Source organism: Castor canadensis, chromosome 5 (assembly GCF_047511655.1).
Source record: "Castor canadensis chromosome 5, mCasCan1.hap1v2, whole genome shotgun sequence".
Lineage (NCBI taxonomy): Eukaryota > Metazoa > Chordata > Mammalia > Rodentia > Castoridae > Castor > Castor canadensis.
In genome coordinates, this window is record NC_133390.1 from 166192161 (window position 1) to 166219276 (window position 27116).

General features: G+C 47.8%; 1 protein-coding gene across 2 annotated transcripts in view; it reads left to right on the plus strand.

Moving 5' to 3' along the window:
- Window positions 1–5142: 5142 nt before the first annotated feature.
- L3mbtl1 (L3MBTL histone methyl-lysine binding protein 1) overlaps window positions 5143–27116 on the plus strand; it is a 31502-nt gene continuing 9528 nt past the window's right edge. The window contains exons 1-16 of one of the 2 annotated variants that reach the window (XM_074074795.1): window positions 5143–9533; window positions 10796–10932; window positions 11126–11349; window positions 11689–11830; window positions 12044–12194; window positions 12300–12417; window positions 13029–13113; window positions 20529–20617; window positions 21110–21214; window positions 22243–22378; window positions 22728–22948; window positions 24615–24766; window positions 25204–25280; window positions 25813–25898; window positions 26077–26187; window positions 26725–26839. In XM_074074795.1, the coding sequence (XP_073930896.1) occupies window positions 9517–9533; window positions 10796–10932; window positions 11126–11349; window positions 11689–11830; window positions 12044–12194; window positions 12300–12417; window positions 13029–13113; window positions 20529–20617; window positions 21110–21214; window positions 22243–22378; window positions 22728–22948; window positions 24615–24766; window positions 25204–25280; window positions 25813–25898; window positions 26077–26187; window positions 26725–26839 (1966 nt within the window). In that variant the 5' untranslated portion in view covers window positions 5143–9516. The remainder of the gene's footprint in view (window positions 9534–10795; window positions 10933–11125; window positions 11350–11688; window positions 11831–12043; window positions 12195–12299; window positions 12418–13028; window positions 13114–20528; window positions 20618–21109; window positions 21215–22242; window positions 22379–22727; window positions 22949–24614; window positions 24767–25203; window positions 25281–25812; window positions 25899–26076; window positions 26188–26724; window positions 26840–27116) is intronic. The other variant, XM_074074796.1, reaches the window with a different exon arrangement.

The following is a 27116-nucleotide window of genomic DNA, read 5'->3' on the forward strand; positions in this document are numbered from 1 at the left end:
AGCATGGCATGGCAAGGGAAGTCCCTTCTGGTCTAACCCTTACAAGCAACCTGTTAAGGACCTGCTTTGAGTTTGTTTTTTGAGACAAGTTCTTGTTATGAACTCCACCTCAGTCTCCCAAGTCACTGGAACTACAGGCATTTGCCACTGTACCCAGAAACACTTATTTTATAATCTCTTGAAAATTGTACTATTACCCAAGTTATTGTGGGTGCTAATCTTCCTATTTATTAAGTTTGCTGATAGGTAAATATGGCTGGTTTTTCCATGATTTGCATTTTTCTTTTTTAATACATGTTTTGGTGACTTCTGGTCTGAGGGTCTTTGGAGAAATACACATCTTTTTATTTTAGCGTATATTTTGTTAGTGGACTGTATGAAGGGGTTTGACCATGATACTCCACACGTTCATGTCTTGTTCTTTGATCAGATTAACCCCTATTGCTTTCTCCTTTTCCCATCCCCCCTATTTTTCAAGTTTTCAGTGGGTTTCATTATGTCATTTTTATAAATAGACACAATGTATTTTGATATTATTCACCCACCCATCACTCTTTCCCTTTCTCCTCATCCCCCAAACAGTCCCACAATTACATAATTACATAGTATGTATGTATATGTGCATATATATAAACATATATGTGTATATATATTTATTTTAGGTCTAGATTCTATGTAATAGAGAAAACATGCAAACTTTGTCTTTCTGAACCTGGCTTATTTCAGTTGACATGATGATCTCCAGTTCTATCCATTTTCCTACAAATGACATAATTCCATTCTTCATGAGGAATAATACTTCACTGTGTGCATAACCACATGTTCTGGTCTGGTCACCAGTTGAGGGGCATCCTGGGTGATTCCCTAGCTTGGCTGTTATAGAGTGCTGCACCCTGACTCAGCATTCCTTCAGGTTTATGCCTAGAGTGGTGTAGCGGGATTATATGGTAGACCTCACTTTAGTTTTCTGGGGAACCTCCATACTCATTTCCATAATAGTTTCACTAATTTACATTCTCACTCACAATGTATAAAGGTTCCTTTTCCCTGCATCCTCACCAGCATTTGTTTGTATTCTTCATGATAGCCATTCGGACTGAAAGGAGGTAAAGTTTCATCGTCATTTTGATTTGCATTTTCTTTATGGCCAGGAATGTTGAACTTCTTTTGGTTTTTAAAACAAGGTTTCACCGTGTAGCTCAGGCTGACCTTGAACTCACTACATGTCCCATGTTGGCCTAGAACCTGATAACCTTCTGCCTCATCTTTAACTCAGGGCCTTGGCTTGCTACCCGTTGAGCCACACTCCAGCCTTTTCTCCTTTTTTTTTTTTTTTTTTTCCTTTTCAGATAGGGGCTAGTGCTTTTTGCCCAGACTGGCCTAGAACCATGATGCTCCTACTTATCCCTTCCTCATTGGTGGGATTACAGGTGTGCACCACCATGCCCAGCTTCTTTGTTGTTAATGTTTTACCCAGGCTAACCTGATCCTTCAAATCTCCACCTTTCAAGTAACTGGGTGTGTGAATCACACCACCCAGCTTGCCCAGAACCAATTTTTGCATTGCTTTCCTAGCTTCACGCTGTCTATATACCAGGAGGGAAGGGCAAATTTTAGAATCCCAATCCACATAGTGTAGGCTTAGGGATTTGATTTTTCTGTGGTTGACTTGCCTCTACTCTCTTCCCTAGGCACTGAGTATCCCAGGTGGATAAATCTTTTCTTTCTGAGTCCCCCTCCCCAACTGAACTGGTATACTGAGTTTTTCTAGAACTCTCCTCACTGAATATATAGTCTGGGGGTGTTGCCAGAATCCTAGGTTACAGGCTTGACTCTGGGTCCCAAGAGACCACCCAGAATCTCTTGAACTTTCAAACTCTCTGATTGGACCTCCAGCACCTTGAGAGTCCAATCAGACAACTGGTAGTAAAGCAAGAAAGGAATTTAGTATGGTCATACTGGAAGAACAGGGGACCAGGTCCTAAATCCTTCCTCTGGGATACTGACAAGTTTTGAGGCTATATAGGGGAAGGACGAAAGTGGGGGGCAAGAAGTATGCACAGTGGGACAGACTTGGTAAAACTATTGTCTGGCTGGTTGTTATCTCAAATCTCGGTCCAGGGGTCCTGCTGGCACCCGGGAAACACAGTGCTCGAGGAGGCAATTCAGTTTCCCCTTGAGGGGATCTGCCTACAAGGTTCACTATTCCTGGAACTTGAGGAGAAATGACTGAGGAGAAAACAGGTTGGTCAGGACAGTGACTGAGTCCTCCTTCAAGGGGAGCAAAGGACAATTTCAAAGGAATTCCTGTTACAAGGGCAGAGTTTCTAGTCTTTATACAGTGTTTCACTTCCAAGTCCTCTACCACATGGCCCCAAAACCACATGGGCCCAAGGTTCCATCTTCTATCGCCAAGTAGGCAGTAAAACTATAGACTACAGCCACTGAGCTGCCTTTGCCCATCAATGACCTGCAGGACACGAGATGCCAGGCCACCCCCATGTTGCTCTGTTTCTTGATTCTAAGGATTTCCCATTGTAAGTTTGGCAGCAAATATACTTCCTTGTGTGCTTGCTTACTTCCTTTCTTGTAATATTTTATGCAGAATTTTTAGGTGTTTGTATTAAAAAGGCTTTGCTATTAGCACAGTCTAACATGCCACTGAAGCCAGAGTGTTTTCACATATAAAAAACAACATACCCTGATGATTTTCCTGAAGTCCACAAACTGCCACGATGGTTAATTAAACTCCCCTGTAGAAACGGGAAGGAGTGGACTGTTACCAACAAGTTTCTCAGTGTTTCTACTTTCCAACAAATATTAGGTCCACTCTTAGGTAGGGGGTTAAGATAGAGAAGACATTGGGGACTGTCAACTTGTAGAAGAGGAAGCTGTCACTTGAAGGAAGGACTGGACTTCATAGCACCTAAAGGCAGTACAGGACCAGCAGGGCAAACTGGCCAAAAGAGGCAGAACCTTTCACAAATCACATCAACTTGGGATCTCCACTCCGGATTATGTTGAAGCAAACGAGGCAGTTGTTAACCACCACCATCAAATACTGTTGATGGGGTTGTGGGGTGGAATCCAGCAACTCAGATCTGTGTTAGCTATTTGTTCCTGGGTCCCACTTGCTCAAACTCCACTTGTCTGTCTGTCACCATCTAAAAGATGCATTTGTGATTGAGAAGCCATGTATTTGTGTAGGTTCCCCACTTTCTTTTTCATCTTCTCATACCTAAAATAAACCTTTGGAATCCTAAACAAGTACAGTCTGGGTCAAGAGGAGAGAAAACCAAGTGATGGTTGTGTGTGTTCTGGTGTGTATAAAGAGGCTTCGATTGTTATGGCAACCAGCACCCTTAACCAATGCAGTCCTGTTCCTCATAATATGAGATGTGATTAAAAATTGACATTGCAAGCACAGCAGAACACATGTAATGCGTTGGTGTAGCAAACAGAATAGTTATTTGCATAAACTTTAGTGTTGATCCCAGCAATTCTGGGGATTTGCCCACATTATGATGCTTTCTTTAATATGTACTGAGAAGCCTAGTGGTCTGAGGAGATGCCATGACCTAACACCAAATAGACCTCGGTTTCCTTTTTTAAAGAGATCAAATTTAAAAATCACTGGGCTGGGGATATAGCTCAGTGGTTTAGTATTTGCTGAGCATGCACAAGGCCTTGGGTTCAGGCCCTATGACCGCAAAAGTCAGGGTGTGGACTGGAGGTGCAGTCCCACCAAAAAAAAAAAAAAAAAAAAAAAAGTCAGTGTATGAGAGAGAGCTAGGGCTCTGGAAAGTTGCCCTGTTTCATTCAAGTAGGTTCATCAGTCAAAAGATATTTATTGAATATCCAGTCTGGCAAGTACTATAGGGATACAAAAACTGACATTTCCTTCCCTCTTGGAGCTTGCAGTCTCTTAAACTCTTGAATTATTCAGATCTATGTGAAGTTATAGTCGTGATATGTGTAAAAAAAAAAATGTAGTTTGTGTTACAAGAACCAACCACAGGACTGGTATGGTTCAAGCAGTGGCCCAGAGTTCGCTCAATCCTCAGTAGTGCAATAAATAACTTAAAAAGAGAAGAAAAAAGAACCAGTAACACAGAGATTTGACTAGAGAAGTCAGCTGGAGGCTTAGGGATCAGTTAAGGAAATTGAACTCCAGAGGGGCCGTGACTTGCTCAAATCAACACAATAGGCACCACTACGAAAAGAACCATGTGCCAGGAAGTAAGTGATAAGTCTTTCCAATTTTGAAATGGAAGATCAGGGACAGTAATGATCCCATCAGCCAACAGCAGTGTGATCATCCAAAGGCAGGCGTGGCTGTGGCTTTCACGCCAGGCAGAGGGCCAGGGCCAGAAACCACGTGGTGCAAGGCCTCCTTTCCTCTGGTTCCATGCCCTTTACCCTTCTTTGGTCAGTTTTCTGACGCTCCTAGACCTCCTTTCCTCCAGGTTGGGCGGGGGCGGGAGAGGCAGAAGGTGAGAAGTCACTCCACCCAACTGGGGAGCGTGCAGAATGCAGCCTTATCACCCACCACCCAGATCGAGGCCAACGGGGCTCACTCTCTCTTCGGGCTAGGTGGCCATCGTGTCCCCCCTCCGTTGGCTATATGCAGGGGGTGTGAGGCCAGAAGACTCTACCCGCCTCGCCTGCGCCGCAAAGCGGCTCTAGGGAGGAGGCGCAGTTAGGCCTGCCCCGCTAGAGCCGCGAGGGCAGGCGAGAGGGCGCGGGCGCGGTGGGTCTGGGGGTCCCCGGCCGCAGACCTGACAGCGCGCGAGCTCCGCGTTGCGTCCTGCAGGGAGCCGGCCCGCCCCCCCCCCCCCCCCGTGCGCGCAGGCGCGCGCCCCGCCCGGCTCCGACCGCAGCTCTGCGCGGGGCGGCCACGGGCTGGCCTTGCAGGTAAGCGTCACGCCAGCTAGTGGGCTCGGGCCCCGGCAGTCCCGGGACGCCGCGCCCGCGAGCCCGGCCGGCACGCCGAGTCTGGGCTCTGCCGCCCTGAGCCTCGCTCCTTCCGAGCGCCCGGGCTGGGGCGCGGGCCGGGGAGGTGGCTCCGCAGGTCTGGACGGGTGCGGAGCGGGCGGGGCGGCTGCGGGGCTCCAGGGAGAGCCGTTCCCGCGGCGCTGCCGCTGCCAGGATCAGGAGGGGCGGGGCGGGCGGAGGCTTCGTTTTTAGAGAAGTGCAAGCAATTAAGAGTTTTTATTAATGGAAAATAGGGTGGAAAGGACCAGATTCTGGTTTTCTTAGGAAATGAGCCATTTGGCAAACTTTCTCCTTCCGACCATTGATTTTCGATATTTTTAACGAAAGGTGGCTTTTATTATTATTATTATTTTGGGGTTATAAAAGGGAAAAAAAAATTTAAATCCGCCATTTTGGCATTTAAAAAGTAACCGTTCCACGGAACCGACGGATCAGTGACCGCCCTGCCCGCCACTATCTGTATCAGTCCTGAGAGGCACGTGGTGGGTGCGGAGGCTCCAGCCAGCACGCGGGAGTGCTTCCGCCTGTCCCGCGTCCTAGCCTCAGCTGCGGCGCGGAGCAGGGCGGGGCCTCCAAGTTTGTAGGTGCGATGGTGTTGGGTGTGTGGTGTGTGGCTCTCGGACACTAACTCCTCTCCCTCAGCACTTAGAGTCAGGACATTTATTGGGCATGAGTTGTATACAGAGCCACGAAGGGCAGGAAGGGGTGACGGGGAACCTTAGCAGACAAGAGACAATCGACGTAGATCCTGTCATTCAGTAACTATTTATTGAACATCTACTAAGTGCTGTGCTGTGCTCTGGGCTGGGGATGTATTGGTCTTTTAAGTTAGGTTCCCTGGAAACACTGAGATTGAGATTTGAGCGTAGTAGGTTTGTGAAGACAGCAGGATTGAGCAGAAAAACTGAAAGGCTGATGGATATCAGTTCTCAAAAAAAAAGGCCTAACCTGTCTGGAGGGACATTCTTGAACTGAGATGGCCCCACAGAGATGCCCCAAGTTAAGGCAAGAGAACAGGGCATTTGTACCTCCGTATCGGCTTATCATCCATGGTTGTGTCCAGGAGAGAGCAGTTGGGTGAGACAGCTTGCTTGGCTGAGGGCAGTTCCTTGAGAACCTGACAGCACAGGGCTGAACACTTTCTCCAGTATCCTCAGAAGCCTGGACCCTTCTGGATCTCCCCTCACCTCATTGCAGGCCTCATTCTCTCACCAGATCCTCTTCCCAACTTGTAGGCGTTAGGTTCCACGGGTCCCACTTTTCTCTCTATACTCCTTTCTATGTTTTATATATTTTTTTATCTTTTTGTCAGTAGTGGGATTTGAATTCAGGGCCTTTAGCTTGCTAGGCAATCACTCTACCACTTGAGCCATGCCTCCAGTCCTTTTTGCTTTTTAAGTTTGTTTTCTCAAGTTGAGTCTTGTGCTTTTGCAGGGGCCAGTCTCAATCATGATCCGCTTTACCTCTGTCTTTTGAGTAGCTGGGACCATAGGTGTGCGCCACCACACGCAGCCTCCTTTCTGTTTTAAATGCCGTCTATACACGATGACTTACAAATTTGTATCTCCAGTCCCAACCTTGTCTGTTATCTCTAGAATGTAAGCATCACCACTGCCTTTTATTCTCTTTGCAGCTGTGGTCCCCAAGCACAGAATGGTGCTGACACCTAGTTGGTCCTCCAGTGTGTGCCAAAACAAGGCAACAACTCTTAACAGAAAGGCAGTGCTCCCAGCCTCTCTTCCTTGAGAGGCCTGGAGCATATGACAGGTGTCAAAACAGAAGGGGATTCTTTAAGAAGTAACCACATTCACTTTTAATGTGTGCCAGAATTAAAAGGATTAGTTCTATTTAAAATAATTTAAAACAGTACATATACTTGAGCTGTGCAGAGCAAAATAACTGGAACTGGAATTGATGGGGTTCTGGTTTATACTTTTTAAAAAATGGGACAATTCATCTTGGTGAGGCTTTTTTGGTTGGGTTTTTGTTTTGTTTTTTCTGGTGGGCCTAGGGTTTAAACTTAGGGCTTCATGCTTGCAAAGCAAGCATTCTACCACTTGATCCACACCTCCAGTCCATTTTGCTCTGGTTATTTTGAAGATGGGGTCACAGGAGCTATTTGTTCAGCTGGCCTTGAACCACAATCCACCCTATCTCAGCTTCCCTTGTAGCTAGGATTACAGGCATGAGCCACCAGCACCTAGCTTCTTGGTGGGTTTTAGTCAAGTTAGATAGATAACCTTTGCCTATCCAATTATACATATAGTGTATACCTTTGTTATTATTTACATCTATAATATAGAGAGTGAATTCTGTATTTTAGGGAGGAAGTAACAAGAGGAAGGGAGGAAGGGCAAGAGAGACAGCAACCATTGCAAGCAGCTTCCATGTTACTGGCTAAAAGCTGATACTGGATTGTTGTTCCTGAGTTCGTGTCCTGGTGAAGTTGTTGATTGAAAATGTCAGAACAGGAGTTAAGAGTTAAAGCAAGCACAAAGTTTATTGAAAGAATAGCAAAGCACCCTCATGTTAGCTCCCCTCACATAGCCACAAAGCTCCCAGGAATTTCTGTCTACAGGGATTGGTATTTGTTGAAGGCCTGCTGATATCAACACTACACGTATTTATTTTTCACCTCCAAGCTTCACCGAAGCCCTTTGAGGTAGGTATCTTTGCTACTTTCATTTTACACATGAGGAAACTGAAAATCAGAAGCTAAGCTGCTTACTTTGATCACAGGTATTAACTGAGGGAGCTGAAATCCCTATTCAAGTCTGTTTTAGGCGAGGGCCCACCTTTAAGATGTGAGCCAGAAGCCAGTGCCAAATGCTGCTAGTAACAATGTAGTGTCAATCACGACATAGCTTTTGTTTTGTTTTGTTTTGTTGTGGTGCTGGGGATTGAACCCAGGGCCTCCCACCATTGAGCTGTATTCCTGCTTCCATTTTTTTCATGATAAAAATAATAGCAGCAAAATGTATTAAGAATAGTAAAAGTTTACATTCTTACAGAGGACAATGGGCCATTTCAGAGAGATCTATCACCAGAAAGCAGAAAATCCATCCTTGTTCCTTATGTCTGGCATGAGATGATTCAGGCAAGACATAGAGGCACACTGACAGCAAAGCAGAGTTTATTAGAAAATAATACATTTTCAATTCTGGGTTATTTTATTTCATTTTTTTGGGGGTGGTGCTGGCGTTTGAACTGAGCCACTCTGCCAGCCCTAAGAATATACTTTCTTCTTATTATTTTTTGGTACTGGGGCTTGAACTCAGGGCCTACACCTTGAGCCACTTCACCAGCCCTTTTTTGTGAAGGATTTTTTCACAAAAAAAAAAAGGATTTTTTCAAATCCTTTTTCTAAGCCTGGGCTGGCTTAGAACCATGATCCTCCTGATCTCTGCCTCCTGAGTAGCTAGGATTATAGGCATGAGCCACAGGTGCCCCAAGAATATAATTTCAACAGACCAAAAGTGGACTGACAGAGTGGCTCAAGTGGTGGAGAGCCTGCTTAGTACGCCTGAAGCCTTGAGTTCAAACCCCAGTACCACCAAGGGAAAAAAAAAATAGCCAGGCACTGGTGGCTCACATCCGTAATCCTAGCTACTTGGGATCCAGAAATCAGAAGCATCACAGTTTGAAGCCAGGCCTGGGCAAATAATTTTCATGAGACCCTATCTTGAAAAAACTCATCACTAAAAAGGGCTGGCTGAAGAAAGTGTGAGGCCCTGAGTTCAAACCAAAATAAATAGAATGAAAGTGGTTGTATTGATTGTTAAAGTGGTTTGTGCTGGGGGTTGGGGGGTACTGGAGTTTTGCACTTAGGACCTCACACTTGCCAGGTAGAACAGTCTATCACTTCAGCCACACTTCCAGTCCTTCCCAGCCCCCTTCAGCTTTATTTTGAGACAGGATTTCACTAAGTCACACAAGATGGTTTCAAACTTACAACCCTCCAGCCTTAGCCTCCCAAGTAGCAGGGATTACAGGCACACGCCACTCTGCTCCCTCTACAGTACTTTTTTTTAATTAAGAAATTACTGAAATCCAACACAAATACTTTTTGCTGTTGTTTTGAGACAGGTTCTCGTTATACAAGTCCAGACTTGTGATCCTTCTGCCTCAGCCTCCTGAGTGCTGAGATTGTAGACGTGTACTATGAAATCTAGCTTGCAAATACTTTATTTTGTGGTGCTAGAGGTCAACAGAAATACTTACAGGCCATCTACTGTGTGCCAGGTACTTGTCTAACTACTGGAGATACAGCAGAACGAGACAGATGGTCTTTATGTGAGGATCAAACAGAAATAAATGAAGATCATATTGACTATAACAAAGGAAGTAAATGAAATAAAAAGTTTTAAGAGTGGCGGGATGGGATGAGAGGTGTGCTGCTTTAAAGTGTGGTCAGGAAGACTTCATCAGAGGAGGTGACTACTGAGCCAGAACCTGGAGGAAGGGAATGAGTGAGCCAAGCAGATATCCTGAGGAAGAGCATTCCAGGTGGAGGAAACAGCAATGGCAAAAGCTCTGAGGTAGGAACATTGGCCAAGCAACAGAAGTAAACCAAAATCTGTCAAGTGTAGTGAATGGAAAAACTGGTGGAGGATGAGATCAGAGGGGAGGACCGGGGTCAGATTCTGTAGGGTGAAGTACTCCGATTTTATTCTAAGAGCAATGGAGAGCCATTGAAGAATTCTAGATACGGAAATCATATGATTCGGGTTGTTTTTAAATTTTTTTTTTTTAATTAGCATACACTAATACAGCGGGGCTTCACTGTGATAATTCCATACATGGGTACAATATACTTTAAACAAGTTCACAGTCACAGCCAGGTATTCATGGCTCACACCTGTAAGGCTATTCAGGAAGTAGAGGATCATGGTTCAAAGCCAGCCCTGGCAAATAGTTTGTGAGACCCTATCTCAATAAAACCCATCACAAAAAAGGGCTGGTTCAGTGGCTCAAGCGGTAAGAGCACCTGCCTAGCAAACATGAAGTCCTGCTGCCAAAAAAGTTGATCTCTTCATTATTGGGATATGTTTTTAAAGCAGTTTCTTACTGGAAAAAATATTTTTTTAACTTTGGGCTTTGGGCTGGCGGAGTGGTGTAGCTCCTGCCTAACAAGCGTGAGGTCCTGAGTTCAAACCCCGGTACTGCCAAAAAAAAAAAAGACCTAAGGCTTCACACATACTAAGCATGCACTCTACCACTGAGTATAGCCCAGTGCTCTTCCTGGAGAACAGACCATAGGGAGGCAGGAGAGGAAGCAGGGAGGTGGGTTAGTAGGCAGTTTCAGAAATCCAAGGAAACCTGACAGTGGTGGGACTGACATAGTGGCAATGAAGATGGAAGGACATGGAAATGTGTTTTGGAGGTAGCACTGATAAGCCAATTACAATATGTATAAAGCAACAGTCATGGCCACTGTTACTATTTAATGTAGCCCCTGCCTGAGTCCTCAGAGAAAGAAAGGGAGTGCTTCTACTGGGGGTGGAACTGAGGGTTAAGAATGAGGGTTAAGAACACTCGGCATTGAGTGTTCGAGACCAGTCTGGTGTGTGCAGGGCCTGGCCAGAGCCCTCAAACATGGGTGGAGCCAGAGCTGATGCGAATCTCCTAAGACACCCTGCTCCCCTCAGAGCTGAGGCCTATCTCTGCAGGTTGCTGGCTTGAGGGTGGCCAGCCGCTCCTCAAAGAAGCTTCTTCCCTTCCCATCTCCACTGCTTTTGTAGCTAAGGTCCCCTCCTGTTCTCCCTGGGGGCTGGTTGTATTTGGCTTGTCCGCCTATCAGGATGGAGGGGCGTTCTGAAATGGAGATGCTGAGGACACTGAAAGGGCCTTCCACGGGGGAGGTCAGCGTGCACCTCATGGCCAGAGACAGCCCAGCTTCCGGTCCTCATCCACCCCCAACTGCCTTTATCATTCCAGGTAGGTCAAAGGGAAGGTCCAGGGAGGTGGAGCATTCTGAGACCTGTTCAAACAGGCGTGGATCGAAGGAGGGGGAATGACACTTTTCACTTTCCTACCCCTGCCTTTTTTCACCTGCCTACACGTGCGTGGCAGGTTTGAGGCAGGGCCACCAAGCTCGCCTGTGCAACATCTATCTGTAATCTGTTTGTAGCCAGCTCGGCCACCCTTGGCCTGCCCAGCAGTGCCCTGGATGTTACCTGCTTTCCCCGGGAACCAATCCATGTGGGCGCCCTGGAGCGAGTGACCAGCAGTGAGCCAGTCACAGCCACCGTTCTGCCACAGCTAAGCGCTGGACCAGGGGCCAGCTCTAGCGCCACAGTGCGGCTTCTGGAGTGGACGGAGGCCTCGGCCCCGCCCCCTGGGAGTGGTCTGCGGGTCAGTGCCCGTGGGGATTGGCTAGGCAACTTGAGCTGCAGCAGTGGGCGGAGCCTGGGGCAGAAAAACAGAGGCTGGCTGAAATGACCAATCCTGGGGCTGGAGTTTTGAGTAGGGGGCTTTGGGGCGTGGCTTGGGTTGAAGCACTCCCAGGCCCTTGAGGTTCTGGGGGCGTGGCTTAGAGTGAAGCACCCTGGGCCTGCAGGTGCTGGGGGCGTGGTCTGGGAGGCCTGCTGGAACTGTAGCTGGCATGAGGTAGAGGGTGGGTGACTGTACCCCTCCGGGGTGGGTCGAGGGCTGGTACATGCGTCACCATCCTCAGACTCTTCCGCACCCCAGTTCCGGATAAGCGAGTACACGCCGCTGAACATGGTGGGAGTGGAGCAACCACCGATCTCTGAACAACGGGGAGAAGACTTGGCCAAACGTGGAGATGACGGGGTCCCGGTGGGAGGTGGCGATGCGGGCACCCAGCACCCCGGTAGGAGCCGGATCCCCAAGCGTTGAGATGGGGCACCATTCGGTTGGGCTCGGTGTGTGGGCGTGGCCCGGGGCGGTCCTGAGGGAAGAAGGCTGGGGGGCTGTCCAGTACGGAAATGGGACCAACGTAGAGGCAGGGCCCCAGGAGATGTGGACAGAGCCAGAATATGGCTGCAAAGGGATGAGAGTCCTGAGGCCCAGTTGGTCCCCACAGAGGACCTCTCCCAGGAGCCTCCAGAAGCGCCCTCTCAGGACCCTGCAGAGGACCACAGCACCTGTCGATGCCAGGGGTGTGGGCCTCAGCAGGGTGCCGGTCCAGATCTGGGTTCCTCCAGTAATGGCTGCCCTCAGCTGTTCCAGGAGCGGTAAGGGACCAGCCTTACGTGCTCTGTTTTCAGCCCCTAAAACCCCATTCCTATTCAGAGCTTAGGATGGGGGGCTGGGTGGTACTAAGGCAGCTTCTCCCTCAGGTCAGTCATAGTGGAAAACGTAGGCTCTGCAGCTGATTCTGAGCTTCTCAAACCCATGAAGAAGAGGAAACACAGAGAATACCAGAGCCCATCAGAGGACTCGGAACCAGAGGCCATGGTACGAAGAGGGCAGTGGGGAGGGAAGGGGGAGGCTAGAGCCCAGGCCTCAGTTCCATTATCACCTTGTCAATCCCAGACATGGGGCTGAGTGAAGAAGACATCCATTATGATTTACTAATCATATTTTTGGGTCCCATCTTGAGTTAGGTCCTGTACTTGGCTGGAGAGAAGTAACTAAAGCAATCTCTTGATTTCCTGGAGCTCCCATCTCAACCTAGTGTCAGGGTTAAGATACAATCATATGAACTGGCATCAGGATGGATGTATGGGAAGTGTAAACTCCATCACTGGAGTCCAGTACCTAGGCAAGAAACCAGGAGATACAGGACTCTTGCTATAGAAGTGAGAAGAGACACAGTCCACAGGGCAAGTGTTTGTGTACTCAGTTTCCCCATCTGGGACTGAGAATTGTAGTCAGGCTGTTTAGCTAGGGTATATGTGCTTGCATGAGTCTGTGCCCACCTTGCTACCAAGTTGCCTCTTGCAGGTTTGTTCCTTCTGGTAGAACATATGTGAACAGAGGACCAGGGTATAGGCAATATCAAAAGCTGGGCCTTCATCCTGGCCTCCCTGAGGACAGGAAGCTGGGATCAGGCTTTCCTTCTACAGGAGAAGCAAGAAGAAGGAAAGGATCCAGAGGGACAACCTACTACTAGCACTCCAGAGAGTGAGGAGTGGAGCAGCAGTCAGCCTGGTATGGTGGCCTGTGTGTATATATTTGTGTGAGGTGTGTTTGTACTTTGGGAGGTGTGAGGCTGGCACTATGAGTCATCACTATGATGCTGTTATACACAGATAGATGAGTATCAGGGTATGTAAAAGAAATACACTGAGAGACTGTTGCTGGTTTTGTACATGTGTGTGTGTGAGAGAGAGCTCTTGGTGGCTATATCATGTATTAATTTACCCTTTATTATTTAATTGTGAGTAGGCCCCACTGCCAGGGCAGTTTTGGCTCAGTAGCTGAAGACTTGAGCAGCCATTTTTGGCACTACTTGGCATTGCTTCTCGGTAGTGGTGTGGGCAAGCCCATAGTGGTCATCGACTTGACTGGGTCCCTATTCTGGCTCTTTGACTCTATAAGAAAACTGGAGCAGAGGTCATTCATAGTTCACTCTAGCCCTTAGGACTTCTCTTGCCATCTCAGTGTTCCAGGTGAAGCTGTCAGCTGGAGCTAAGTAGCATTTATCACACTTGTAATCATCTGTGTACTGCATAACAATTTGTTTAATGTCTTCCTCCCTTAAGACCTTAGACTCCATCAATACAGGGACTGAGTTTGTTTTATTAATCACTAGATCCAGGATGCTTAGCTTAGAGCCTAATATGGAGTAGGTTCTCAGTGAATGTTTGTTCAGGACATGAATGCATGACATATGTCGGTGATTTCTCAAGGGGTATGGTTCAGTTGCACAAGTCACTGTCTTTCCCATCTCAGAGACAACCAGAAAGGTGAGATCAGTTCTTAAGCCATCATCCTGCCTTGATGGATAATTCCCAGCTGTAGGAGCCTAATCTGTGTCCAGGGCTCCAGACTCTATAGTACCTCTTCCAACTTCAGCCCACTACAGCTAAATCAAATTTTCACTGCCGTGTTTCACCCAGGCAGCCACAACAGAAGCCAAAGGCTCCCTTGTTTATGGCCCCAGACCATATGTAAAAGAAGAGATAGTGTCTTTCCTCTGTGGCCCAGTTACTCTATCTTACTTAGAGAAATAAAGCAATACTCTTTTAGCTGGGCCCGGTTGAGCAGCACGGAGTTATCTTTTCTTTCTTTAGTACTAGGGGTTGAACCCAGGGTTCGTGCATGCCAGGCAAGCACTCTACCCATGAGCTACTGAGCTTTACTCTCAACACCGTCTGTAAGTCACACCACTCACCATCTCAATCATGAATATTACTGTGATGTTAGTTTCTGAGTGTTTCCCCTATTTTCTTTCTTTTTTCAGGAAAAGAAATGCTGTCAGATACAAATTTGCATTTCTGACTAAAATGTTTCCCACTTACTTTCTGGGTCTTCTGACAGAATCTGGGGGCAGAGATGGGGGCAGCAGGATTGCCTGCGTTTCCTGTCTGTGTGGAGAACAGGTTTTTAATCTGCACTCTCTTTGGCTGTGTGATGGCCAACTTTGGACTGATGTTCCACAGACCTGACACACCCAGTGTTGATGGAATGCTCCAGTGGTTTAAGAGTCAGGAGTGTGGGACTCCTGTCAACTCAGACTCTCATATCTCCTTCACGTTCTCAGCTGGCATTTTGTGTGAATAACCATTTTCCCTCATGCTGTTATAAAAGTTTTCACAACTCTTTTAGTCATTGATAGTTACTCTGACTGTCACTGTCACTGCTATTCTCCTGTCATCTCTCATTCTGCCTGCATCCAGATCAAATGTCTGTGGTGGCACTCCTCAGGATCAATGCAAAACAGCGTTGGCAGATTCAGAGCTTCCTTTCTATTTCTGTATAGTTACTTTATTTACTTTTTTGTTTGTTTTGGTTCTTTGAGACAGGGTCTCAATACTTAGCTCAGGATGGCCTTGAACTCCCTATGTAGTGCTGACTAGCCTCGAACTCATGATCCTTCTGAGTGCTGGGATTACAGGCATGAACTACCACACCTGGCTCTACTTTATTTTTGCTATGTTGAGGATGGACCCCATAGGCTCACACATGCTAGGCAAGTGCTTTACCACTGAGCTGTACCCCCGTCTCGTATTTTATACCCCCCAGCCTTATAGTTTAGACAAGTACAATTGGGTTACTTATTTTCTTACCCCTAATTCTTTTTTTTTCCTTTTCTTTTTGTGGTACTGGGATTTTGAGCTCAGAGCCTCACACTTGCTAGGCAGGCACTTGAGCGACAACCCCCCTCCCCAACCCCAGCCCCGTCTATTAATTCTTTACAGATTCTAGGTTTTGGAGGAGAAATTCAAGCCATAACATTCCACTCCTCCTCCCAAAAGTCAATGCCCTTCCCACATACAAAATGCAATCATTCTGTCTCAGTAGCCCCCAAACTCTTCATTCCAATATCAACTCAAAAGTCTAACGTCTCCTGTAAGTCAGATATGAGTGAGACTCAAGGCATGATTCATCCTGAGGCAAATTCCCTCCAGTCGTGAGCCTGTGAAATCAAAACAACTTATTTCCTTCCGAAACAGAGTGGTGGTACAGGGATAGAACAGGCATTCCCATTCCTAGAGAAGGAAAGAGGGAAGAGAGAAGCTACACCTAGGTAATTCCAAGTCCAGTGGGGAAGCAGAATTAACCCTCAACGCTCCAGTGTCCCTGGCTGCCACCAGGATGCATGGTGGACTTTAGGCCCCCTAAGCTTTGTACAACTCTGCTCCTGCGGTTTTGCTGGTCTCAGCTCATGCAGCAGCTGTTACAAGTTGGAATGTTGTGCCGGAAGTTCTCCCAGGCTGGCATTGCACCCTGGGAGCTCTACAGTTCTGGGGTCTTGGGAGTAGCCCTACTGTCACAGCTTCACTAGACATTGTCCTCTTAGGGGCTGTCTGTTTTGGCTTTGCTCTTGTAAGAAGTCTCTGCTGGAGACCCCAGACTGTCGGTGACATCCTTTGAAATCCAGATGGAGGAAGCCTTGCTCCCACAGCTCTTGTATTCTATGGACCTGCAGAAATAGCACTGTGTGGATGCTGCCATAGTTTATATCTGAAGCAGTGGGTTCAAGTACAGCTGTGCCTGCCTCTGCTATGGCTGGAATGACTGTGAATATTGGACTGGAATGCTTGAAGCAAGCATGGGGCTCCACGGGCAAGGAGCTCATGGAGGATGTCTGGGTCCATCCCCCAAACCTTTCTGCCTTCTTAGAGCTCTGGATGAGTGGGATATCCTCCATGTTCTCTGAAATGACTGGGGTTATTCTGCCATTGTCTGCATGAGTAGAACCCAGCTTCCTTCTATTGGTATTAATCTCTTAGCAATCAGTCACTTGGTCACACCTTTGGGTTGCTGTCCTAAATGTGCCTTTTCTCTCTTTATATGGTCAGTCTGCAAAGTTTCCAAATCTTTCCATTCTGCTTCCCTTTTAACTACAAATTCTATCATTAAGTTGTTTCTTTACTCTCACATCTTACTGTAGACAGTCAAATGTAGTCATGCTTGCTTCAATAAGAGGAATGCTTTGCTGCTTAGATAGTTCTTCTGCTACACATCCTAATTCATCACTCTGAAGTTCTGCGTTCCATGAAGCCCGAGGACACTGACACAATTCTACCACATTCTTTGGAGCTATATAACAACAATGGCCTTTGCCCCAGTTTCCAATAATATATTGCTTTTTGTCCACCTGAGACCTCATCACAGTGGCCTTTACTGTCTGTATCCTTACCAGTGTTCTGTCATGGCCACTTAGGTCATCCCTAAGAAGATTCAGACGTTTTCTGAAACTCTCCTGTTCTTCAGAGCCTCGCCAGAATTGTCTTTTAAGGTCTGTTCGTGGAAATCTAAGCTTTTTCTAGTATGCTCCTCCAAATCCCCATTACCAAATTCCAAAGCCACATGTTCAGGTATTTGTTGAAACAACAGCCCCACGTCTTTTTTTTTTTTTTTTTTTTTGCGGTACTGGGGTTTGAACCTTGAGCTGCTCCACCAGCCCTTCTTTATGATGGTTTTTTTTTTGAGATAGGGTCTCAGGAACTATTTGCCTGGGCTGGCTTTGAATGTCAGTCCTCCTGATCTCGGCTTCCTGAGTAGCTAGGATTATGAGCGTGAGCCACCAGTGTCCAGCAGCCCCATGTCTTGATGGTGGTTTTTTTTGCCTAAGTCTGTTTTCGGCAGCTAATACAGAATATCACAGATTGGGTAATTTATAAACCATAGTAGTTTATTTGGCTGAAGGTTCCAGGGGTTGGCAAGGCCAAGAGCATAATCCTGACATTTGATAAGGGTCTTCCATGGTGGAAGGGCAAGCAAGCACATGTGAGATAGAGAAAATTGAGCTGAACTCATCCTTTTTATTGGGAACCATTTCCATGATAATTAACCCATGCCTGTGATAATGGCATGAATCCATTTGTGTGGACAGAGCCTCATGACCTATATCCTCTAAAGGCCTCACTCTTTACCATCACAGTGATAATTAAATTTCACCATGAGTCTTGGAGACAACTCACGTTCAAACTATAAGAAGGTCCATTTATACTCCCTAGAACCTCAAGGCTCACGGCCTAGTTGCAAAGATAGATACGTGAACGGGAAGTGTAATAGTGTGTCGTATTTGAAGTATCTAAATCCACCCATCCATCTATCTAGTCATCCAACAAACATTTGTTTAGCATCTATGCTGTATAAATCCTTAAGCTTGGTACTAAAACTATGTCTGAGTCTTGAAGGGTGAGAAAAGGACAGGAGGATGGGACAAGGTAGGGCAGGACCTTTGTAGCAAAGGGATTAGCCTGTGCAAAGGCACGGGCACAGGGGCATGGTAGTTCATGATGAACCTGGAGCAATAGGGAGAGGCTAGTTCATGGAGCTTTGTGGACTGTGAAAAGGTGTATGGTTTTGTTTTTTAGTTGGAAGTGAGAAGCTATTATAGAACTCAAAGGAAAAAAGTTTCTTTAGAGATATTCTGGCAGTACGATAAGTCTGAGGCAGAGAGATCAGTTAAGGGACTCTTGCATTAGTTTCAAAGCAAGGACGGGAAACTGGAGAAGTGGAGAGAGATTCAAGAGAGACCTAGGAGTTGGCTTCAACAGGACAGAAGGATCCTGAGAACAAAGAGAGACCTCGGCATCACTTCCAGGTTCCTGGCCTGGGTGACAGGATAAATTGAGTAGCATAAAGAATACAGAAGGGCCACAGGCTTTTGCAGGTTTGGTGTGGCCAGGCCAAGCTTTCTAAAGCATGTGCTAACCAAGGGCACCTAGTGTAAGGAAGCAAGAAAAATCAAAGGAGCATTTCTAGAAGTTGAGAGAAGCTCTGTTTCACAACTGGCCTATGTGGTGCCTTCGTACCCATCATAAAATGGTGCCTCTTCTGAGCAGACTAATTAGAAGGGGCACCTTTCTTCACTGGAGACTCAGCCACATGGTTTGGCAAGTAGCCTAGGCTGTATTTCAGCCCCATTCACCCTTTCGGCTGTGCTTGGATGTGCAGTATACAAATTACACACAGGAGCTTTGGGACTTATGTGGCTTGTGATTAAAGGTTCAGCAATGTTCACCAACGGAGGAAGGATGCAGGAAACTGCAGGAAGCCAGGAGCTTGTCCACGGAAGGAGTCCAGATATTACCGAAAGGTGTTGTGGCCAGGCCTCTTCGCACTGGATTGCATCCCATCTCTTTTTCATCTGCGAGAGGGATACGACGAGCCCTTCCTATCGCCTCAAGGCATGGGAGGACTACAGGAGATGAGGTTTATGAAGTCTCTGATGTATGTGAAATCTCTGTACCTCCCAGTTTCTGGTACGAGACATGGCACACAGGTGGCTCCACTGAATGGTGAAAGGAATGGTTAAGATGAAACAAAGTGGTGCTGGCAGTAAACTGAAGGCTGCAGACTCATTGTGTTTTACATCCTGTGAGAGCATCAAGAGACCACAGGTCCAAGGAGGGAAGTGGCAGGATTGAGGGGTGGTGATGTAAGAGAGGTAGAGAGGTGCTGGTCAGACGTGTCTGCTCTGACATGGAGTTCTTAGAACTTGACCATGTTGAAAGATCTAAGGGGAAGCGACCTCAGAATCAAAGCAAGATTTTGCTTGGGTTACTGTTCAGGAAGAGTGAGGCAAGAATTTCATCCAGGGGAATAGAAATGGGCTTGGTCATATTGGAGGTGATTTGGGAAAATTAGGGGTGTTAGGCAGGATGATGTGGAATCCTAGTGGCAAGAAACAGCAAGATGATGCTCCCCTGCATGCAGAGGTCTGCTCTCGATTCTCTTTCCCCTGCTCAGGAAGGGACGAACCTGAGTGGGGAGTTAGAGGATTCCTAGGGGAACATAGTAAGGTCAGTCTGGGTCTCACTCAGGACAGATAGCCTGAAGAGATGTGCTCTAGATTGGCATGTTGGCATAGATCTTTGAGAGTTGGATGGCTCACTTGAGCAGTTGATAAATGAATTATTTGCTTTGGCTCAGCTGGGTCAGGCAGTTGGTATCTCAAGGTTTGGTGCAGTGACTGGAATTTAGGCAACTGCAGGACAGGTGCTTCTCACCACTTAGATTCCAACTGAGATTTAAAAAAAAAAAAAATCTTCAAGAATGATGACCCTCTCCAAGCCTAAAGAATCCAGAGCAGAGTAGCTAAGTGAACCAGAGCATGGCAGAGCTCAGATGCAGGTCAGACAGACATCATGGAGACCAGGAAGGAGTCTAGCACACAGTGTCATGAACAAACCATCTATGGTAGATGAAATTATCTGCATTTTATAGATGACAAAATGAGGCTTAGAAGTTTCCAGAAGAAGCTAGAGCTATTTACTCAAGGGATATGAACTGATTCTTGTGAGTTTTACCTCTTTGTTGTCTGTGGCCTTCAGCTCAGCTGATCTGGTCGGCCTACCTTCCATGTAACTGGCTATTTTAGCCTTTAAAGGGTGTTTGTCCCCTGGGTGAGAGGCAGGGGAATTCAGCTCTCCTCCCCAGGACACTGAGACTCTAAGCTATAAGCAGGATCTGGGCAGTAGGTCCTCACTATAGTGTGTGTGTGTGTGTGTGTGTGTGTGTGTGTGTTGCATGTGTTGCGTGTGCATGAGAGCACATGTGCATGTGTATGTGTGCACACACTCACACACAGCATGTTTATGTTTGGGAGGGCTGTGGAGTCACCCATCCACTTGGAACACAACAAGCACACACACAAATGTGTGCCTATAAGTATTTCAGGGAAGAAGAACTTTACAAAAGGTTTCCTGTTTCTCTGCATCCTCTCTCCTCCCTTGCTTCCTCTTTCCATTTCCCTCTTGTTGCTCTTTTTCCTCTTTTTTCTTTGTGAGCTTAGGTAGGCTGTGGTTAAGTCCTCTGGCTCAGGACTTGTTACTCATCTTCCTCCTGTATCACTTATCAGAAGACATAGAGTTCTGTCCAGGGAAATTGAGCAAAGTTGTACCTCAGGAGCAGCCCAGGAGTTACCTGTCTATCTCCTCGCACAGCATCAAGTGAGAAGAAGGAGGTCTGGTCATGGGAGTCCTACCTGGAGGAGCAGAAGGCCATCACTGCCCCCGTCAGCCTCTTCCAGGACGTGAGTTGGGAAATCTCCACCTTGGAAGAGCTTGTCTTCCTGGTTCAAGGACTCACTGCCAAACTCAGGCCTTCTGGTGTTTTCTGTCTGACATTTCTCAATGGGCTAGCAGAGTGGAAGAAAGAGAGACTGGCTAGATGCCCGAAGTAGAAAGGGCCCTCTGCGGGGGTTTCCAGTATGGAAAGAAATGGGGGAGGTGATGCCCAGGCTCATTCTGAGCCTGCAGATTTTTATTTCTGTCTCCTTCTACTCAGTTCCACACTGACCTTTTCATGAGTTGGCTGAGGAGTCTTTAAGTTCATCCCTAACCCCTGGCCCCCTCAGAATAGTCCCTCATTCCTCTCTGGATCCCTGCGGGACAATTCCCAGACAAGTTGCCCTTTTGGAAACACCAGGTGGGTGGGGCCTAAAGGCAGCTCCTTCACCCCAAGCCCACTAGGCAAGGATAAGGCTGGATGGAAGCTGGGTCCTCTCCACTCTGTGCATTGACAGTCCCAGGCAGTCACTCACAGTAAGAACGGCTTCAAACTGGGCATGAAGCTGGAAGGCATTGACCCTCAACATCCATCCATGTACTTCATCCTCACTGTGGCTGAGGTAAGCGGGTATGGGTATTACCTTTCTGATGACATCATTAGTGGAGCGTGATGAGGTCTCTGGGGTCACAGAAGGAGACGCTGCCCTGCCTCATAAAGCATAGTCAAACAAAATTAAGTTGGAACACAGAGGAAACTAAAAGAGTAAAAAACAGATGAAGTGCTGTGGGGTGGTGGTGCTACTGAATGGCATATACAGTCCATGTGGGGGAGCTTGAGGAAGAGAGATCCTAAGGCTAGGGGAGCTAACTTGATTGAAACCAGCTCCTTGTCCTCTAGGAGCTCACAGGGACCATATCAGTGACATACCACAGGGTGGCAGAGGGTAAGAGTACTCCATTTAACTTGAGGGGGCAGGAAGAGCATTACAGGAAGAGCCTCTCTCGCTGAGCCCTGAGAGGAGCTATGAATAAGTGGGGAGCTCCAGGCAGAAGAAACAAAGTGAGGAGCAAGGGCATGGCTCTAGCCAGCCTCTCTGTTACTTTCTGATATGACTGCCCTGGAGCCAAGGTGGCACAAAACCCATAGTGTTTGCTAAGAGGCCCTGATTTCAATCTCCAGTACTGAAAAAAAGAAAAAAAAAAAAAAAAAAACAGAAGCAAAGTCTCTGGGGCATGGAGCAGGCCCCACCGAATTCAAGGGCATGACCTGAATGAGCCCATAACAGGTCATGTGAGTGGGGAGCAGTTAGAGGAGGTAGCAGAAGAAAAGGCCATCAGGGACCCTGAGCAATCCTGAGCCTGTGACACCCTCCAAGTCCTGTCCAGGGCTCAGGAGGACAGGAGGCTGCCATAGAGTCATCTATCTTGCCTCCAGCTCTCAGAACTGTCCTTACTGCAGAATGGGAGACTTGGGTTGGGGGGTGGGGTGAAGAAAGAGATGAAGGGAGGAAGGAAAGAAAGAAGATGGGTTTGAGGAACCTGCTAGGATTGGAGCCCTGAGACCATAGACTGGGCCAGAAGAGGTGAGGGATAGGGAGTAGGGCATCTGCTGATATTGGAGTCCCTGTGATTCCTTTCACGGACCCAGGTGTGTGGCTATCGTCTCCGTCTGCACTTTGATGGGTATTCTGAGTGCCACGACTTCTGGGTCAATGCCAACTCCCCTGACATTCACCCTGCTGGCTGGTTTGAGAAGACAGGGCACAAACTGCAACCTCCTAAAGGTAAGACCTTACCTGTGTTGGTCCTGGGAGGCATTGAGTCCTCAGACCCACCTCTTCTTCCCTGTTGGTTCCCCATCCAGCTCCCATGGTTGCCAACTCCTGTACCCTGGTCCAAAATCAGCCTCTCCATCACATTCTGATACAACTACCCTGGAGCCAGAGTGACACAAAACCCAGGGCTGCTTCTTTGCCCTTTGAGTATTCACTCAGGTCCTGACCTGCTTTGCCAGGGGGTCCCTGAGGGCTATGGGGGTCCTCAGGCCTGCCTGATTCTGCTGCCTCAATGTGGGGGCCCCTCAGCATGGCCCAGCCTCTGCACAGCGCTTGTTCATTCCCCGGAGGGGCCTAGGTTACAAGGAGGAGGAGTTCAGCTGGAGCCAGTACCTGCGCAGCACAAGAGCTCAGGCGGCCCCCAAGCACCTGTTTGTGAACCAGAGCCACGTGAGTGCCCCTGAGCAAGAGTGGACATCACCCCTCAGGCCAGAGTTCCTGCAGCCAGCCCAGGGGATCTTACTCACCAGAGAGCTCATCTTCTGTTGCTGTCAGCCTTGTTCTGGTCTCTCCTGTCAGGTGCAAGGGGCATAGCTGGGCAGGGCCAAGAGTCAGAGGTGGTGGTGGGGATAGCTGGTTATAGGTTTTCCCCAGTTCCCTCCTTCCATCTTGTCTTGTTTTATTTTTCTGTTGCTATGACAAAATACCCAAAGCTGGATAATGAGTAAAGAAGCTCACAGTTTTGCCTCTAAGGAAGGCCTCATAGAAAATGGTACCACAGTGGTGGGAGCACATGTGGAAGAGATCACAGGGTGAGTTTGGAAGTCAGAGGGATCAGGAGCCACTTGGGGTTTGTTTTGTTTTGTTTTTAACAAGAATTCACTCTATTAGAAACTAATCAGGGTCCTGCAAGAACTATATTAATCTCTTCCAACAGTGATGCCCCCAGTAACTGAATTCTCTCCTGCTAGCCCTCACCTCTTAAAAGTTCCACCATCTCTCTATATCGCCACATGAAAGGCTCCAGCACAGGAGCCTTTGGGGGACATAATCTAACCATAGCCTTTACCTTTGTAGAATTCTCCTTCTCCACACATGCCCACATGTAGAACCCATGAACAGCCCCTAGGCCACTACTTTAGAATGGGCACTGACATGTCACCAGTTTTCCTTTGCACTCTGGAATTCTTTGATGTAAAGTCAAAGTCTATTCCAGGAGCTTCTTTTTCCTTCTCTTCTGCTAACATTGAGGCTCTCCCATTCATTCCCAGCAGCTCACCCCTTGTCTTTTAATCTGTTCAAGGCAGTTGGCAGCTTTATTTAACAGTTAAAGTATTTCACCTGATGCCAAACAAAGGGTGTGTGAGAGATAGAGGGAACCCCATTAAAAGTATTACTAGATTGGGGGCTGGAGGTGTAGCTCAGTTGAGTGCCTGCTTAGCATAAGTGAAGCCTTGGTTTGGATCTCCAGCGCCACCAAAACAAACAAACAAAAAGGAATGTCCAGGGTCTCTGTGGACAAGGGAGTGTACCATGCTGTTCAGGCAGAGAGAGTTCTCTCTCCCAGTCCAGGCCCAGAGACCATACTTGCTGGTTCCCAGTTGACTGGTGAAGTCCCACCTGTTGTTATAATAGGAATTGTTTAAATTCTGGCCCTGCCATTGACAAGCATTGTGTTCTGGGTCAAACTGTTTTAATTTCTATGAAGGGAACAATAGTATTTATCTTTGGAGTCATAGTAAAGATGTAGGGTGGTGGGAAACAAAAAAAAAAAAAAAGATGTAGGGTGGTGATGTCTTTTGAAACTTCTGCCTTGTACAAGGCAGGTGCCCAGTTACTACTGGATCTCTCCTCACTCCCTACTTCCCTCAAGAAAGGCACATTTCAGTGCTTCCTTCCCCACCACCTACCTCAGGCTAAAGCAGGCAAGGCTTGTCCAGGTAGAGGACTTGTCCTCAGTCTGCCACACTCCTTAGGTAAACACATAAGCCTCCTGCGATCACTTCCTTCCGCCACAAGTTAGTCTGTTCTCAGTGCACCTGGGGGCCAGAAGTCTCTGAATGGCGCAGAGGATGGGTTATGACTCCTCCCTGGAGACACCCTCATCCCCAGCCTATTTCTCTCTCACTTCTCCTCTATGCCAGGCACCACTCCTACAGAATTTGCTCCTATGTTTGCCAGTAGGCTCTGGGCTAGCAATAGCCAGGCCTGGCCCTGGCCATGGCAGCCCTCTTCTTACCTCTAGAGTCCTCCACCCCTGGGCTTCCAGGTGGGCATGAAGCTGGAGGCTGTTGACCGCATGAACCCATCCCTCGTGTGTGTGGCCAGTGTGACCGATGTGGTGGACAGCCGCTTCCTGGTGCACTTTGACAACTGGGACGATACTTATGACTACTGGTACTGGGGGGACCCAGACTTGACCTGTGGGGAAAGGGGATGATGGGCAGAAGGCAACTCCTCTCTGACTGTCCTGTGGATTTGAGCTGTGTCATAAGAAATACAGCTAAATATTACATGTTGTATCTAAAATTATCTGGTTGAAATGAGCAAACCCAGTGACTTGGAACTCTCCCTTAGAGGTTACGGTGTGTAAGAGTTTTTAGTTAATGTGGCAGTTTTCTGACCCTGCATCAGCCACCTACCTCCTTCACTAAGAAGTAGGATGGAGAGGGGCGGCTCAAGTAGCAGAGCACCTGCCCAAAACTCAGTCCCGCCCAAAACTCAGTCCCACCAAAAAAAAGTAGGAGGGGGTGGGCCCTGAAGCCCTCCTGTGTGGATGGCAAGCTCAGTGCTCCACATTTCTTTTGGGACAGTAACATATTCTTGGGTTTCAGGTGTGATGCCAGCAGTCCCTACATCCATCCGGTGGGCTGGTGCCAGAAGCAAGGAAAGCCCCTCACCCCTCCACAAGGTGACCCTGAGACCCTAGCACATGCTCTACCCAGGCTTGGCTCCACCTCCCTGTCCTCTGACCCCTTACCAATACCTCATTAGTGGGCTTGTTAGGGTGAGGGTGAGGAGGCAGCCTCAGCCTTTTGGCCTACCTGTTAAGAACCATTTGATTTTCTGAGCATCCTATGAAACCCTGATTCTAGTGAAGTTTAGGGGAAGAAAGTTAGACGACCACTTCAGCAAGAGAGCAGCTTCCCAAGCAAAGGAAATATGGCCTTCCTCCCAGGAACTCCACTGGCCCAGTGCAGTAGACTTTAGATGGGGCTGAGGTGGGAGGAGAGGATCACAGCTGGTAAGAGCTAGGGTTTCCAGATGGCCCTGTGAGCTATTAGAGTAGTGCATGATTGGTTCTCACCAGTACCCATTTATAGTGCAATTTGTTGGCTGTGGCCATGTGGGGCAGATTCTACCCCTTTGGTGTTCCTACTTGGAAGCAGAGAGCTCCCCAAGTCATGTGTGTGGCTAGACATTGCTTTCACTCTCTTCTCCAGACTACCCAGACCCTGATAGCTTCTGCTGGGAGAACTATCTAGAAGAAACTGGGACCTCTGCTGTGCCCACCTGGGCCTTCAAAGTGGTGAGTCAACATTCCCTTTCTCCAGAGCTGAGCTCAGGAAGGCATGGAGCTCTCAGCTAGGATGGGACTCTGGCTTCCCTCTTTGCCTGGGTCACAATTTCCCTAGGTACAACACTTGGACTCCTTTCTCAGCTCTGCTGAGCTGGACTCTGACCTGAAAGTAACTGTCCCCCTACAGCGACCCCCTCACAACTTTCTGGTCAACATGAAACTGGAGGCCGTGGACCGCAGGAACCCAGCCCTGATTCGGGTGGCCAGTGTGGAAGATGTGGAGGATCATCGAATAAAGGTGGCTGTGGGGCCAGGTGCTGGTGGTTCACGCCTGTAATCCTAGCTACTCAGGAGGCAGAGATCAGGAGGATCACTGTTCAAAGTCAGCCTGGGAAAATAGTTCTCGTGCCCCTTTCTTGAAAAATCCCGTTACAAAAAAGGGCTGGTATAGAGGCTCAAAGTGTAGGCCCTGAGTTCAAACCCCAGTACTACAAAAAAAAAAAAAAAAGGAGGTGACTCTGGGACCCTAGGGTGGAGGAGTGGACAGGTCAGTTGAGCAGGAATTCTGTTAAAGGTCCAGTGTATGGCATGAGCTAGGAAGCCAAAGGCCTAGGATCTCATTCTCTCCTCATCTGTGATCTACTTTTGTGGGCTTGGAATTTAACCAGGGAAACCCTTAGAAATGTGGGCTGAGGACAATTATTCTGGGTTGGCCCCTGGGTTCTTTCAATCCAGGATCTTGCTTCTCACAGGCCCCAGGGATGGGGAGAACCTCCTGCAGCCGAACTGGGCTGCAAGAGAAGTGTCTGACTTCCAAGGGCCCTTTCCTCCCCAGCTCCACTTTGATGGCTGGAGTCACAGCTATGACTTCTGGATTGATGCTGACCATCCAGACATCCACCCTGCAGGATGGTGCTCCAAGACAGGACATCCCTTGGAGCCACCTCTCCGTGGGTACCCCCAGGACACTCTGTCCTTTCTCCTTCCACAAACCTCTGACAACCCTCCCTTCTTATAGCCTGTCCAGGGGGCTCTAGGATTCCCATTTGCTCACCCTGCTACACTAAGCCTGGGTTTCCAGCTCAGAGACTGAGTGCATGACTGCAGGTCACAGCAAAAAATATGAGAGCCAAGACTTCCTTCCCCAACACCTGCCAAATGTCTAGGGGCTGGAGGGGTGGCATGGCTCAGGGCTCTTCCTGAGGAACTTTCTAGTGCTGACCTCCC